The sequence below is a fragment of the Pelodiscus sinensis genome, chromosome 15 (assembly GCF_052426305.1).
Source record: "Pelodiscus sinensis isolate ZL-2025 chromosome 15, ASM5242630v1, whole genome shotgun sequence".
NCBI lineage: Eukaryota > Metazoa > Chordata > Testudines > Trionychidae > Pelodiscus > Pelodiscus sinensis.
This window is the reverse complement of record NC_143066.1, coordinates 3,296,369-3,311,791: the sequence shown is the minus strand read 5'-3', so window position 1 is coordinate 3,311,791 and position 15,423 is coordinate 3,296,369. Positions and strand designations below refer to the sequence as shown.

Genomic DNA, 15,423 nt, shown 5'->3' with positions numbered 1-15,423 from the left:
CCCGGTGCGATGGGTAGGAGGGCCATGGGCCCGGTGCGATGGGCCCGGTGCGATGGGCAGGAGGGCGATGGGCCCAGTGTGATGGGCGGGAGGGCGATGGGCCCGGTGCGATTGGCAGGAGGGCTATGGGCAGGAGGGTGATGGGCACGGTGTGATGGGTGGAAGGGCGATGGGCCCGGTGCGATGGGCGGGAGGGCGATGGGCCCGGTGCGATGGGCGGGAGGGCGATGGGTGAGAGGGCGATGGGCCCGGTGTGATGGGTGGGAGGGCGATGGGCCCGGTGCGATGGGTGGGAGGGCGATGGGCCCGGTGTGATGGGCGGGAGGGCGATGGGCCCAGTGTGATGGGTGGGAGGGCGATGGGTAGGAGGGCGATGGGCCCAGTGTGATGGGTGGGAGGGCGATGGGCCCGGTGCGATGGGTGGGAGGGCGATGGGCCCAGTGTGATGGGTGGAAGGGCGATGGGCCCGGTGCGATGGGTGGGAGGGCGATGGGTAGGAGGGCGATGGGCCCGGTGCGATGGGTAGGAGGGCGATGGGCCCGGTGCGATGGGTGGGAGGGCGATGGGCCCGGTGTGATGGGCGGGAGGGCGATGGGCGGGAGGGCGATGGGCCCAGTGCGATGGGTGGGAGGGCGATGGGCCCGGTGTGATGGGCGGGAGGGCGATGGGCGGGAGGGCGATGGGCCCAGTGCGATGGGTGGGAGGGCGATGGGCCCGGTGCGATGGGTGGGAGGGCGATGGGCCCGGTGCGATGGGTGGGAGGGCGATGGGCCCAGTGCGATGGGTGGGAGGGCGATGGGTAGGAAGGCGATGGGCCCGGTGCGATGGGTAGGAGGGCGATGGGCCCGGTGCGATGGGTGGGAGGGCGATGGGTGAGAGGGCGATGAGCCTGGTGCAATGGGTAGGAAGGCGATGGGCCCGGTGCGATGGGTGGGAGGGCGATGGGTAGGAGGGCGATGGGCCCGGTGTGATGGGCGGGAGGGCGATGGGTAGGAGGGCGATGGGCCCGGTGCGATGGGTGGGAGGGCGATGGGTAGGAGGGCGATGGGCCCGGTGCGATGGGTGGGAGGGCGATGGGTAGGAGGGCGATGGGCCCGGTGCGATGGGTAGGAGGGCGATGGGCCCGGTGTGATGGGCGGGAGGGCGATGGGTAGGAGGGCGATGGGCCCGGTGTGATGGGTGGGAGGGCGATGGGTAGGAGGGCGATGGGCCCGGTGCGATGGGTGGGAGGGCGATGGGTAGGAGGGCGATGGGCCCGGTGCGATGGGTGGGAGGGCGATGGGTAGGAGGGCGATGGGCCCGGTGCGATGGGTGGGAGGGCGATGGGTAGGAGGGCGATGGGCCCGGTGCGATGGGTAGGAGGGCGATGGGCCCGGTGCGATGGGTGGGAGGGCGATGGGTAGGAGGGCGATGGGCCCGGTGCGATGGGTGGGAGGGCGATGGGTAGGAGGGCGATGGGCCCGGTGCGATGGGTGGGAGGGCGATGGGTAGGAGGGCGATGGGCCCGGTGCGATGGGTAGGAGGGCGATGGGCCCGGTGCGATGGGTGGGAGGGCGATGGGTAGGAGGGCGATGGGCCCGGTGCGATGGGTGGGAGGGCGATGGGTAGGAGGGCGATGGGCCCGGTGCGATGGGTGGGAGGGCGATGGGCCCGGTGCGATGGGTAGGAGGGCGATGGGCCCGGTGCGATGGGTAGGAGGGCGATGGGCCCGGTGCGATGGGTAGGAGGGCGATGGGCCCGGTGCGATGGGTGGGAGGGCGATGGGTAGGAGGGCGATGGGCCCGGTGCGATGGGTGGGAGGGCGATGGGTAGGAGGGCGATGGGCCCGGTGCGATGGGTGGGAGGGCGATGGGTAGGAGGGCGATGGGCCCGGTGCGATGGGTAGGAGGGCGATGGGCCCGGTGCGATGGGTGGGAGGGCGATGGGTAGGAGGGCGATGGGCCCGGTGTGATGGGCGGGAGGGCGATGGGTAGGAGGGCGATGGGCCCGGTGCGATCCTTTGCTCTGCCCTCCAGCTCTCCTGCATGTGGGATGAGATCCTGTGGCTGCGCCAGTGTCTCACGGTCTCCCAGTCGTCCTGCTCCTGCGTCCTGCAGACGCGCTTCAAGATGCTGCTGGCCATCTCCCAAATGCAGGTGAGAGCAGGCGCCAGGATGGAGCCATGGCCTTCAGCCCTGCTGGGGCGGCTCTTGCTGAGACCGGCTGTGCTAGGCCAGGGACCGCAGTAGGGGGGCGTGTGCGTGTGCATATGTGCGTGAGTGTGTGTGTGCACGTGGGTACGTGTGTGTATGCGTGTGTGCATGTTGGTGTGTCTGCGCATGTGTGTTCATGTGTGTCTGCATGCTCATGCGTGTGACAGGTAAGCGCTACTGCGGTGTGCCCTGGAGGTGCTGCCTGAGACACCCGACCCCTTGCTGCCTGCTAGTGGCGTGCAGGGCTCGGGGTGCGCCAGGCAGCCTTGTGGTAGCCCCAAGCCGCACGGGGAGCCCGGCTGGAGCGCTCCAGCCTCATCCTGTCCCCGCCCATCGGGCGAGCCCTGCGCTGAGCGGTGCCCGGGGGCGGGAGAGGGGACCCAGGCGTGCGTGTGCCAGGCAGAGGAGGCCTGGGCCCTTCTGCACCCCTCACAGGCCCGGCCGCTGTCCGGGGCGAGGGGCTGGCTCCCTGCGGCTGCCCCTAAGGAGTCTCCCTTGTCTCTGTCCGCGAAGGGGCTGCTGGGAATCCAGGACCTGGGACAGGTCTTCTTCGAGCCCATCAAGGACAAGCAGGGCAACATCTTGGTGGTGACGCTGAAGGAGGTGAAAACCAGCCAGAGCTTTGAGAGCGTCCGCTGGGTGCCCCTCTGCAAGCTGCAGTCCAGCCGCAAGTCCGTCTCCTCCCCCGAAGAGCCCTCGGCTCTGGACGTGCTGCTGGCCACAGTGCAGGTGCCAGCCTCGGCCCGCGGGAGAGTATCGGGCCAGGCGGGGCCCTGCCTCTCCGGGGCAGTTGGTGTCTCCTGGGACTCTCACTTGTTCTGCCAGCTGCTCCGTGGCTTCCCTGGGCTCTTCCTTCCCGCAGCCCATTAGCAACCCCCTTCCCCAAGGGCCTGGCCCTTCCTGCGTCCCTGCGCCCCCTGCTCCCGGCCCAGCGGCCGCGCGTCTGTCGCAACAAGACCCCTCGGGGCTGGAGGCTGCTTCCCAAAGCCCGTGTCAAGGCCAGTGGGACGAGCTCTGGCGCAAGGCGCTCGGCTCTGGGGGCTGGCAGTCTGGCCACAGGCTCTTGGGCCTCCCGGCGCTGGTCCTGGCCGGAGAGCGGAGGTGTCCGTGGAACGGCGGAAGAGCCGTCACCAGACTGCCCGCGCAGCACGGCGTGAGGCTGAGCCCTGGGTTGGCTCTCGTTTGAGCCCCTCTGTTCCCCCCTCGGCTCGGACTTCAGAGCCAGGTCTCCTACTGGCAGCCCCGAGCCCCGGTGCTGCCACTGTCCCTCCGCCGCGCGGTGCCCTGTGCTGACCGCCTCTTGCCCCTCAGGACAAGCTGGCCTACCACCAGAGAAGCAGCCAGGCCCTCGCCCCGGGCCTCTACCTGGGCTATCTGAAGCTCTGCAGTGCGGTGGACCAGATCCGAGTGCTGGTGCCTGAGCGGTTACCCAACATCCTGTGCCACGTGAAAATCCGGGCCAATCCCAACGTCTCCAGGTGGGCCTCCGCGCAGCTGGGCCGGCCGCGGCCGTTTCTCGGCTCCAGAGCCCCCGATCCCACCTTTGCCGCCTGCCTCTCCCACACCACCGCCCGCCGTTAGCGCTACGTCCGGCTCCAGAGCCCCCGATCCCACCTTTGCCGCCTGCCTCTCCCACACCGCCGCCTGCCGTTAGCGCTACGTCCGGCTCCAGAGCCCCCGATCCCACCTTTGCCGCCTGCCTCTCCCACACCACCGCCCGCCGTTAGCGCTACGTCCGGCTCCAGAGCCCCCGATCCCACCTTTGCCGCCTGCCTCTCCTACACCGCCGCCCGCCGTTAGCGCTACGTCCGGCTCCAGAGCCCCCGATCCCACCTTTGCCGCCTGCCTCTCCCACACCGCCGCCCGCCGTTAGCGCTACGTCCGGCTCCAGAGCCCCCGATCCCACCTTTGCCGCCTGCCTCTCCCACACCGCCGCCCGCCGTTAGCGCTACGTCCGGCTCCAGCGCCCCCGATCCCACCTTTGCCGCCTGCCTCTCCCACACCGCCGCCCGCCGTTAGCGCTACGTCCGGCTCCAGAGCCCCCGATCCCACCTTTGCCGCCTGCCTCTCCCACACCACCGCCCGCCGTTAGCGCTACGTCCGGCTCCAGAGCCCCCGATCCCACCTTTGCCGCCTGCCTCTCCCACACCGCCGCCCGCCGTTAGCGCTACGTCCGGCTCCAGAGCCCCCGATCCCACCTTTGCCGCCTGCCTCTCCCACACCGCCGCCCGCCGTTAGCGCTACGTCCGGCTCCAGAGCCCCCGATCCCACCTTTGCCGCCTGCCTCTCCCACACCGCCGCCCGCCGTTAGCGCTACGTCCGGCTCCAGAGCCCCCGATCCCACCTTTGCCGCCTGCCTCTCCCACACCACCGCCCGCCGTTAGCGCTACGTCCGGCTCCAGAGCCCCCGATCCCACCTTTGCCGCCTGCCTCTCCCACACCACCGCCCGCCGTTAGCGCTACGTCCGGCTCCAGAGCCCCCGATCCCACCTTTGCCGCCTGCCTCTCCCACACCACCGCCCGCCGTTAGCGCTACGTCCGGCTCCAGAGCCCCCGATCCCACCTTTGCCGCCTGCCTCTCCCACACCACCGCCCGCCGTTAGCGCTACGTCCGGCTCCAGAGCCCCCGATCCCACCTTTGCCGCCTGCCTCTCCCACACCGCCGCCCGCCGTTAGCGCTACGTCCGGCTCCAGAGCCCCCGATCCCACCTTTGCCGCCTGCCTCTCCCACACCACCGCCCGCCATTAGCGCTACGTCCGGCTCCAGAGCCCCCGATCCCACCTTTGCCGCCTGCCTCTCCCACACCGCCGCCCGCCGTTAGCGCTACGTCCGGCTCCAGAGCCCCCGATCCCACCTTTGCCGCCTGCCTCTCCCACACCGCCGCCCGCCGTTAGCACTACGTCCGGCTCCAGAGCCCCCGATCCCACCTTTGCCGCCTGCCTCTCCCACACCGCCGCCCGCCGTTAGCGCTACGTCCGGCTCCAGAGCCCCCGATCCCACCTTTGCCGCCTGCCTCTCCCACACCACCGCCCGCCGTTAGCACTACGTCCGGCTCCAGCGGCCGAGGCAGCGGCTGCTCTGTGAGGTGTCCCGAGCCTCGGCCCCGGGCTGTCGGCCGTCACTGAGATACCCCCCAGGGCCCTCCCTTCCTGCTCTTTCACCAGCGGGGAGCCGTGTCGCTCAGGCTGCCTGCCGGGGCTCCTCGCACTGGCTGTGGGCAGTCTGAGCAATGGTGAGTCTCAGCTTTCTCATTGGCTCTCCTCTGCCAGGGAGGAGTGGGAGTGGCTACAAAACCTGGCCAGTTTGGAGGAGCCAACTCCTACTGAGGCAGAGGCAGAGACTTTCCAGAATCCCTTGAATCGGGAGCTGCCAGGGGCCATTAAGGAGCTGATGAACCTGGTCAACATCCCCCTGCAAGAGGTAGGAGTGCGAGCTGAGCGTGTGGGAGGAGTGGTGGCTGGCTTGTGCCGTGGCAGACTGGCCCCTCAGCCCCTGGTGGCTGGACTGGGCCCTTTGCTGGTTAACGTGTCCATTCTGTTCCCTCGCCCACAATGGGGCTCCCTGCCTACACGCATGTACCACCCGGCTCTGCCTGAGGCGCCTCACTGCAGTGACAGGAGCCGTCTTCCCCTCGCCACCCTGGGCCACCCTGAGAATTGATCCCTCCCCCCTGTTTCCAGCCCAGGTCCTGGCTCAGCACCCCCAGGGGCGCTGTGAGCAGCCTGCTGGAGGCTGAGGCCCTGGCAGGGGTGGGCCGAGGGCCTCTTGCTCTGGGGTTTCTGCCCTACTGAAGTTGACTGGTCTTAGCAGCACAGGGGCTCCCAGCGGAGTGAGGGGGCCACGCTGCCCCGATGAGAGAGGCTGTGGCATGGTGGTACCGCCGTGGGGCCTGGGGAGACGGGGGGATGCTAATGATCTCCCGTCAGCGGGGAGCCCTCTTGGGAAGCAGTGACACTCGCAGCCCACGCCCGCCATGCCTTGGGGCTTTCCTGCCTCCCTTGCAGCGTGGCCGTGGCCTGGTTCCGCTGGCAGCAGTAACGCCCGCTCCCTGCTTTTCTCGCTGAACGCTGCAGGCTCGAGATTTCCGTCTATACAGCCAGGAGGTGCTAGACTTCGGGGGACAAGTCTCCTTTCTCCTGCTGCTCCCTCCCTCGGACGATGTGTGCACTGCCCCCGGGCAGAACAACCCCTACACCCCCTGCTCCGGCTTCCTCACGCTGCCGCTCCAGATCTTTGAGCTAGGTGAGAAGGGCCGGAGAGGCAGCCCAGCCTCCTCCCACCTTGGGTCGGGCTGCGGCTTGCGCCTACTGCCAGGGAACTCCTGCCTCTTGGCCTCTTCCTGCCTGCCTTCTCCACGAGACCCTTCTCAGCCCCGCCAGTTCCCTGTGCCCTGCTAGGCAGTGCCTCCTCGCCCTGCAAAGCCGGGACGGAGGAGTGAGCCCTCCAGGGGTTCAGAGCGTCTCCTTGGTGCTGGGCACCCCGCAGGCAGGCAGCAGCGAGCCCCCCAGCAAGGGCTTTGGCGTTCCTGGGAGGGGGGCGGTCACAGCCTGGCGGGGGAAGGAGGATGTGCAGGAGGGGTTCTCGCGGGGGGGGGGACTCATCTGGGGGCTTTGTGGGTGCCCTTGGTAACAGGGGTGCTGACCCGAGCCCCTGGGAGAGGTGGGTCTCTCTGGGGACTGGCCTTGGCCTCTCCTGAGTGGCAACATGGGGACGTCTCCGCCTCTGGCTCCAGGCAACAAAGCGGGGCTGGAAGCCAGGCCCGGGGCCGGCTGCTGTTGGTCCAAACCTGCTTCCGCCCCCTCTGCTTCGGGGTGAGGCGGCCGCTGTGGGAGGCCTTTGGGTGTGGGGCGGTTGCTGTAGGAGGCCTTTGGGTGTGGGGAGGTTGCTGTAGGAGGCCTTTGGGTGTGGGGAGGTTGCTGTGGGAGGCCTTTGGGTGTGGGGAGGTTGCTGTGGGAGGCCTTTGGGTGTGGGGAGGTTGCTGTAGGAGGCCTTTGGGTGTGGGGAGGTTGCTGTGGGAGGCCTTTGGGTGTGGGGAGGTTGCTGTAGGAAGCCACACGAGCTCGCTCACCCTGCACTGCAGAGAGCAGTCATTGCGGCTCACTGGGATCCCACCCCTCCCCGGTCTGCACTTGGCATTCCTCCCCCCCTCGTGACAGCTCACGGGGGTCACTTCCGTGAGGTAACCTCTGTCCCTCCTGTGGCCAAGCGAGCGGTGATAGTGAAAGATGGGCCCGGGGCGGTGCCCCTCCGGCCGTGCTGGAGGCCATGCCGGCCCGGGTGCAGTGCTGTCCTCGGGGCCCTGGCTGTACGTCGGCAGCTTCGGCCCTTCGCAGCACCAGCCGCTCCGGTCACCGGCCCGTCCCTCTCACCTTGCTTCTCCAGTTCACTTCTTCGCCTACGACCGAGAGTTCATCAGCCAGTACTGCCAGGTGTCGGCGCTGCTGGAGCTGGAGTCTCTTCTCTCCCAGCAGAGCCTGCGGGAGGCCTTCTCGGACGCCGAGCTCGCCACGGCTAAGCAGCGGCACCAGCAAGTGCAGGACTACATCCAGGTGAGGGGCAGGAGAGGGCGTGGAGGGTGGGACCTGCGCAGGGCCAGGCTGCCTTCCATGCGGCCCACTGCCCGTACGTGCATCGGCCCGCTGTGGGCGGGGCTGTCCCCTGCCAGTACCTCAGCCACAGCCCACAGGCCGGCGCCACACGCACGACTCCGAGGTGCTGGGGGCCCCTCGTGTCCGAGCTGCACGGGGAGGGTCTCACCTTTCAGAGCGGCGCCAGGCAGTTCCCAGGGGCTGTTCGGCCCCAGAGGGGCTGTGGCTCATGCGACACGGGGCCGTGCTCTGGGAAGCGTCTCCCCTCGGGGATGTTCCCGGCCCCTGCGGGCCAGGGGAGAAACAGCTGCTGTCTCTCGCCCTGCCAGCAAATGGAGGAGATCTGGCGTGAGGTGCGCTGGATGATGGACGCTTTGCAGCACGCCCGGTACAAGCAGCCGTCTGGCGGCGTCTCCCTCACCTGGTTCCTCAGCGAATCTGGCAACGTCCTGAAGGAGAAAACCCGGTCCACATCGTCCCACCTGGACTACCTCCCCTCGCCTGCCCCGTCTCCAGAAACCAGCCGCAAGCTCAACTCTGGTGAGGGCCTGGTACCTCAGGAAGCACCGCGCGTCTCCCCAGACTGTACGCACTGCGGGCATGAAGCCTGACCGCAGCGTCGTCGTGGCAACCCAGCCCCCTTACGGTTGTGACTAGGAGAATGGCTCTGTAATGACGGTGTTTGGCTAGTCCGCCTGTGCTCTGTAGCCGGGGCCCTCGAGGGCTCCCTGTGGCCCGGCCCCGCTGTGCTAGGCACATGCGCAGAAAGACGGGCGCTGCCTCAGGCAGCTGCCATGTCAGCACAGCTCCCGCGTCGTGCGAGCACCGCCCCGACGCCCCTGGGATCTGGACACTAAGCCTGGGTGCGCCCTGGCTCTGGTACCGCCAGCAGGGAGGGGGCTCGGGGAGCGGGGCTGGAAGCAGCACGTGGCAGCACAGCTGCCTTTGGACTCAGGGCCGGACTAACTCCAGGTCGCCGCTGGCCGGGCCTGGTCCTCGGCCTTGGTGAAGGGGCTCTGGGGACCAGGGCAGGTGAGAACCGGGCACCCCTGAGGGCGCGGCCCTGGGCAAGGGGGAGACCATGAGAGCTCAGCCACAGGGCTTCGTGGTGTGGCTCGTTGGCTAGACGCCAAGGAGGCGGGTTCCTCAGGAAGTACCGTTTTCCGGCAGCTCTGGGGCGCGTGAGAAGCTGGGGGGTAAACGCCCCAGGCTGGGTGTCCCCGCCCCTGCTGCGGGGCTCAGATTTCCACTCTGGCCTCAGGCTTTCACCAGCAAGTGTCAGTAAAAAGCCCCCGCGAGGCTCCAGACTCGCTTGTGGCCCTGGAGCCGGCGTCCCCGAGGGAGAGGCACAAATATCTCGTCCCGCAGTCGGGCAGGGGCAGTCTCCAGCTCAGCTGCCTGGACGCTCCGTCGCGCTCGACCTCTCCCCAGGGCTGCGGCGCTCCCCAGAGATATGGTGACCCCTCTGCCTTTTCCCTCCCAGCAGACTCCCACGGGATCTCGGACGAGGAGGGCTCGGAGGTGTTCCTGGCTACAGACAGCGACTATGATTCCAGCAGGGCCCAGAGCCCCAAGGAGCTGGACCTGGTGTACTCCTCGGGCCCCGAGCGCTGTGGCAGGAAAATGGCCCGAACCTTGAGGGACAGCGCCCCGGACGTCCTGCAGAGCCATGAACTCAAAGCCCCCCCGCTGCTCCCGGAGGAGCCCCGGCCACCCCCCGAGCTGTATGACAGCGACTTCGTCCTCCCCAGCCGGCAGATCGAGCTGCTCCGCATCACAGAGAAGCGTCAGGCCTACTGCGTCCGCACCAGCAGCTTGGATTTCCCCAAGCCCTTCTTCCCGGTGGCCAGGAAGTCCTGTCCTGGCTCTGTTGACAGCTCCCCGACAGAAGGCAAACCGGCAGGCCAGGGCAACCTGCTGCGGCTGGGGACTGGCTCGGCTCTCAGCCCTGAGCACGGCCGGGCGGTGGAGAGCTCGGAGCCTGTCTTCCGGACACGCTCGGTGGAGTGGACTCGCACCTTCCAGGAGCCGCCGGAGCCGGGGTGCTTAGCGAACCGCGGGCAGCAGCCAGGCGCCGTCGCCTTGCGGGTCTGTCCTCAGTACGAAACCGGACTGTCCAAAGAGACCAGCGTGAAGGTATCGCCGGGCTCTGGGGCAGCTCTGCACGGCTACCACCCCGCTCAGGCAGGGTCTGGGGAAGCGCTCGACGAGGGGCTCTCTGCCCCCAGCCCATCCTCCCCTGCAAGCGTCTCCTGCTGTGTGGCACGCCCACGCACGGCTGGCTGGCGCCCTGTCCCAGCAGCAGCCCCCGCCCCGGCTGCACTGAGGGGCAGCCCGGACGCTAGAGACGGTGGGAGAGCAAAAGCGCAAGGCCGGGTAGCCCGGCCTGGGCTCCTCACTATGTGCGTGGCCTTGCCGGGAGCTGGGCCTGGTGGACGTGCTGTGTCCAGGGAGCTCACTTCAGCCGGGGCAGCCTCGTCCCTCCCCCTTGTGCTTCACCCCCCACAGGCCACAGCCTCCCTCCCCGCACCCGGGAGTGCAACATGGTGTCCTGGGTCACCATTCCCACAGGGTAACTTGAGACGCTGTCCCTCGCAGTGATCCCATGGTATATCCTGGCTCCCCGGCCCCTCCCCCGGCCCTCCCGCTCTTTGTCCCGGCTCCCCGGCCCCTCCCCTTGCCCTCCCGCTCTTTGTCCCGGCTCCCCGGCCCTTCCCCCGGCCTTCCCGCTCTTTGTCCCGGCTCCCCGGCCCCTCCCCTGGCCTTCCCGCTCTTTGTCCTGGCTCCCCGGCCCCTCCCCCGGCCTTCCCGCTCTTTGTCCTGGCTCCCCGGCCCCTCCCCCGGCCTTCCCGCTCTTTGTCCCGGCTCCCCGGCCCTTCCCCCGGCCTTCCCGCTCTTTGTCCCGGCTCCCCGGCCCCTCCCCCGGCCTTCCCGCTCTTTGTCCCGGCTCCCCGGCCCTTCCCCCGGCCTTCCCGCTCTTTGTCCCGGCTCCCCGGCCCCTCCCCTGGCCCTCCCGCTCTTTGTCCTGGCTCCCCGGCCCCTCCCTCGGCCTTCCTGCTCTTTGTCCTGGCTCCCCGGCGCCTCCCCCGGCCTTCCCGCTCTTTGTCCCGGCTCCCCGGCCCCTCCCCCGGCCTTCCCGCTCTATGTCCCGGCTCCCCAGCCCCTCCCCCGGCCTTCCCGCTCTTTGTCCCGGCTCCCCGGCCCCTCCCCCGGCCTTCCCGCTCTTTGTCCCGGCTCCCCGGCCCCTCCCCTGGCCCTCCTGCTCTTTGTCCCGGCTCCCCGGTCCTTCCCCCGGCCCTCCCGCTCTTTGTCCTGGCTCCCCGGCCCCTCCCCCGGCCTTCCCGCTCTTTGTCCCGGCTCCCCGGCCCCTCCCCCCGGCCTTCCCGCTCTTTGTCCCGGCTCTCTGGCCCTTCCCCCGGCCTTCCCGCTCTTTGTCCCGGCTCCCCGGCCCTTCCCCCGGCCTTCCCGCTCTTTGTCCTGGCTCCCCGGCCCCTCCCCCGGCCTTCCCGCTCTTTGTCCCGGCTCTCTGGCCCTTCCCCCGGCCCTCCCGCTCTTTGTCCCGGCTCCCCGGCCCCTCCCCCGGCCTTCCCGCTCTTTGTCCCGGCTCCCCGGCCCCTCCCCCGGCCTTCCCGCTCTTTGTCCCGGCTCCCCGGCCCTTCCCCCGGCCCTCCCGCTCTTTGTCCCGGCTCCCCGGCCCCTCCCCCGGCCTTCCCGCTCTTTGTCCCGGCTCCCCGGCCCCTCCCCCGGCCTTCCCGCTCTTTGTCCCGGCTCCCCGGCCCCTCCCCCGGCCCTCCCGCTCTTTGTCCTGGCTCCCCGGCCCCTCCCCCGGCCTTCCCGCTCTTTGTCCCGGCTCCCCGGCCCCTCCCCCGGCCCTCCCGCTCTTTGTCCTGGCTCCCCGGCCCCTCCCCCGGCCTTCCCGCTCTTTGTCCCGGCTCCCCGGCCCCTCCCCCGGCCCTCCCGCTCTTTGTCCTGGCTCCCCGGCCCCTCCCTCGGCCTTCCCGCTCTTTGTCCCGGCTCCCCGGCCCCTCCCCCGGCCCTCCCGCTCTTTGTCCTGGCTCCCCGGCCCCTCCCCCGGCCTTCCCGCTCTTTGTCCCGGCTCCCCGGCCCCTCTCCCGGCCCTCCCGCTCTTTGTCCTGGCTCCCCGGCCCCTCCCTCGGCCTTCCCGCTCTTTGTCCCGGCTCCCTGGCCCCTCCCCTGGCCCTCCCGCTCTTTGTCCCGGCTCCCCGGCCCCTCCCCTGGCCTTCCCGCTCTTTGTCCCGGCTCCCCGGCCCCTCCCCCGGCCCTCCCGCTCTTTGTCCTGGCTCCCCGGCCCCTCCCCCGGCCTTCCCGCTCTTTGTCCCGGCTCCCCGGCCCCTCCCCCGGCCCTCCCGCTCTTTGTCCCGGCTCCCCGGCCCCTCCCCCGGCCTTCCCGCTCTTTGTCCCGGCTCCCCGGCCCCTCCCCCGGCCTTCCCGCTCTTTGTCCCGGCTCCCCGGCCCTTCCCCCGGCCTTCCCGCTCTTTGTCCCGGCTCCCCGGCCCCTCCCCCGGCCTTCCCGCTCTTTGTCCCGGCTCCCCGGCCCCTCCCCCGGCCTTCCCGCTCTTTGTCCCGGCTCCCCGGCCCCTCCCCCGGCCTTCCCGCTCTTTGTCCCGGCTCCCCGGCCCCTCCCCCGGCCTTCCCGCTCTTTGTCCCGGCTCCCCGGCCCCTCCCCCGGCCTTCCCGCTCTTTGTCCCGGCTCCCCGGCCCCTCCCTCGGCCTTCCCGCTCTTTGTCCTGGCTCCCCGGCCCCTCCCCCGGCCTTCCCGCTCTTTGTCCCGGCTCTCTGGCCCTTCCCCCGGCCTTCCCGCTCTTTGTCCTGGCTCCCCGGCCCCTCCCCCGGCCCTCCCGCTCTTTGTCCCGGCTCCCCGGCCCCTCCCCCGGCCCTCCCGCTCTTTGTCCCGGCTCTCTGGCCCTTCCCCCGGCCCTCCCGCTCTTTGTCCCGGCTCTCTGGCCCTTCCCCCGGCCCTCCCGCTCTTTGTCCTGGCTCCCCGGCCCCTCCCCCGGCCTTCCCGCTCTTTGTCCCGGCTCCCCGGCCCCTCCCCCGGCCTTCCCGCTCTTTGTCCTGGCTCCCCGGCCCTTCCCCCGGCCCTCCCGCTCTTTGTCCCGGCTCCCCGGCCCCTCCCTCGGCCTTCCCGCTCTTTGTCCTGGCTCCCCGGCCCCTCCCCCGGCCTTCCCGCTCTTTGTCCCGGCTCCCCGGCCCCTCCCCCAGCCTTCCCGCTCTTTGTCCTGGCTCCCCGGCCCCTCCCCCGGCCTTCCCGCTCTTTGTCCCGGCTCCAGCATCTCGCAGGGCGTGGCCCGCGGGAAACGGCGCTCATGGAGTTTTTCCCTTTTCAAAGCGACCGTGGCTGTCTGTGCTGCGAGGCCTGGCCAGGGGCCAAGGCAGCACGCACCTGCCATAGAGCCTTGCCCACTGTCCCCGAAGGTGCCAGGCTAAACACGTCTGGGTGGGTGCTCAGCTGCCGCAAGGCCGCGGAGCCTCGCTGGCGGGCGGGCTGGCTGGCATTGCCTGGCGATGAGCTTCGCGCTCCGGCCTGCGCCCAGGGACCCGGAGGGGACGGGGACAGCTGCCTGCTGCCAGTTCCCTGGCACTCACCGGAGGGTCCTGCCCGGTGCTAGAGTGCCCCGGTCCATCGCCCCCAGGACAATCCGCGTGTGTGGGATGAACTCGCCCCTCCTGCTGCCCTCCGCTCAGCGCACCAGCGGGACCGCAGCTAGCCGGGCGCGTCTCCTCGCAGTGTAGACACCCCAGGAGCGAAGCGCCCCGGCCGGGGGCGGGGCGGGGGGTGCTGGCCAGCGAGTCACATTTCAGACTGGCCCAAAGACAAGACAGGGCAGGTTCGCCCCCAGCTGCAGCCCCCGCCCCCGCACATGCGTCACATGGTGAGTCACTACGTCCGCTCGCTGGCCAGGGACCTGCCCGGGACATCGGGGCACCCCTGTGCCACCGCCCCCTGACCCTCTGTCTCTCCGCAGCTGCACGTCTCCGCCCAGACGTCGGCGGGAGAAGTGGTGAAGCTGGTGGTGCTGGAGATGAACCAGGCCTCCCGGGACGTGCTGGGCAGTGCGGAGGCCTTCTGCTACGGCGAGGACCAGCTGCCGCACTTCGGACTGGTGTTTGTGTCGGACGAGATGGAGCAGTGGCTGCCCGACGACGTCTTGCCCCTCTCTCTGCACACGGCCTGGCCGGAGGGGCAGTTCCACGTCCGCATCAGAGAGACATCCCCGCTTCGGTTCCAGTACGGGCCGGCCACCACCGTATGAGAGGAGGGGAGCGGACAGGCGCCATTAGAGGAACCTCAACTTCCACTGAGCAAACAGCTCGCTCCAATGCTTCCTTCTCCTGCAACGCCCTCGTCAGGCCCCCCCAGCGGGCTGGGCCCGTGCCGGGCTGTGTGGTGTTGGTTGTGTGGCTTTAGCCAGAGACACATGGAGACTTGGCTGGGCTGATGGCGAGCGACGGGGGTGGAGCCCAGGAGACGTCTCAGCCCCTGGACTGAAATTTGGGGGCAGAGTGAGTGGGAGAAACTCACAAAGCAGCAGCAGCAGCAGCAGCAGCAGCAATACAGCCCCCTGCCCCCGAAGGGAAAGCCAGTGCTTGCAGGCGGAGTGGGGAGTGTGCATGGGGAAGGGGGTGCTTACAGAGGTGTTGCCAGGAGGACTGTTGTGTCAACTGTCCTAGTTTCTGTACCTGGAGAAACACATAATGGGAACCAAACGATTTTCCCCCTTTAAGAATAGAACCGGAGACACTGGGGCTGGATGGGAGCCGGGTGTCCTTTTTACTTGTTTTAAAGCAAAAGGAACCCCCCACAATTGCACGCACCCGCCCACGCGTGCACACACGCACACACATTGTCACTACGGGGGTGCTACTGCGCATTTCCCACAATGCGCTCGGCACTGCAGTTGGGTTTTCTCTTTCGGTTGCCGTTTTGTTCTGGTGACTGTGATTGGCCTCTCTTGTGTGTCCAGTAGCATGATGTTTTGTTAACGACTAGGCCTCTTGTTAACCAAGGGTATTCTTTTGAACGCCTGTGATCCCTAGTAAAGACAGCTGTGTTGCTGAGACTGTGTCACACTTTTCCTTCTCCTGGCTCATCTGCCCCTAGCCCGCATCACTGGACGAAGTTCTGAACTGAACTCTGGATTGCCCCACGCGCCCGCTGGTTAGGGGCATTGTCAGCTTAGGTGAGGGTTACATTGTGACCACGGGGAGGGGAGCTCGCTCGCTCGCTCGCTCGCTCACTCGGCAGGACCAGACCCCCATGGGAAATGTTTGTCTGGGTTTGGTTGTTTTGCAATTCAGCGGAAGGCAGCCTGGCCTGGGAATTAAGCCACTGAACTGCTGGAAACCCTCTCCCAAGGGCATTGCGGTGGGACTGAGGCTCCAAGGGCGGAAACGTCCAGTGACACTAACTCCTCGCAGGCCCTGGCCCACACTGCCCAGCACACAAGGAAACCAGAACTTCCCGACTGGGCAGTCACTCGGACGGCAGACCCCTGTGCAGTAATTAGCAGACGGTGTAATTAGTCACAGGGTTGGGAGAATATGATGTCTAGGCTGCCAATGCCCCTCTCTTCCCCCTCTGTGTTCCCCTAGGCTAGGCCCAGACCCTGTACAGCCCCAG

General features: G+C 69.0%; 1 protein-coding gene across 7 annotated transcripts in view; it reads left to right on the top strand.

Annotated features, from left to right (window-relative positions):
- LOC102446898 (ankyrin repeat and fibronectin type-III domain-containing protein 1-like) overlaps positions 1-14,873 on the top strand; it is a 368,753-nt gene extending 353,880 nt beyond the window's left edge. For 5 of the 7 annotated variants that reach the window (XM_089782195.1, XM_089782194.1, XM_089782197.1 and 2 more), the window contains 9 exons: positions 2,016-2,135; positions 2,706-2,921; positions 3,504-3,670; positions 5,463-5,613; positions 6,267-6,435; positions 7,576-7,742; positions 8,111-8,321; positions 9,265-9,917; positions 13,769-14,873. In XM_089782195.1, coding sequence (XP_089638321.1) covers positions 2,016-2,135; positions 2,706-2,921; positions 3,504-3,670; positions 5,463-5,613; positions 6,267-6,435; positions 7,576-7,742; positions 8,111-8,321; positions 9,265-9,917; positions 13,769-14,056 — 2,142 coding nt within the window. In that variant the 3' untranslated portion in view covers positions 14,057-14,873. The remainder of the gene's footprint in view (positions 1-2,015; positions 2,136-2,705; positions 2,922-3,503; positions 3,671-5,462; positions 5,614-6,266; positions 6,436-7,575; positions 7,743-8,110; positions 8,322-9,264; positions 9,918-13,768) is intronic. The other 2 variants (XM_089782196.1, XM_089782200.1) reach the window with 1 other exon arrangement.
- The last annotated feature ends 550 nt before the right edge of the window (positions 14,874-15,423 follow it).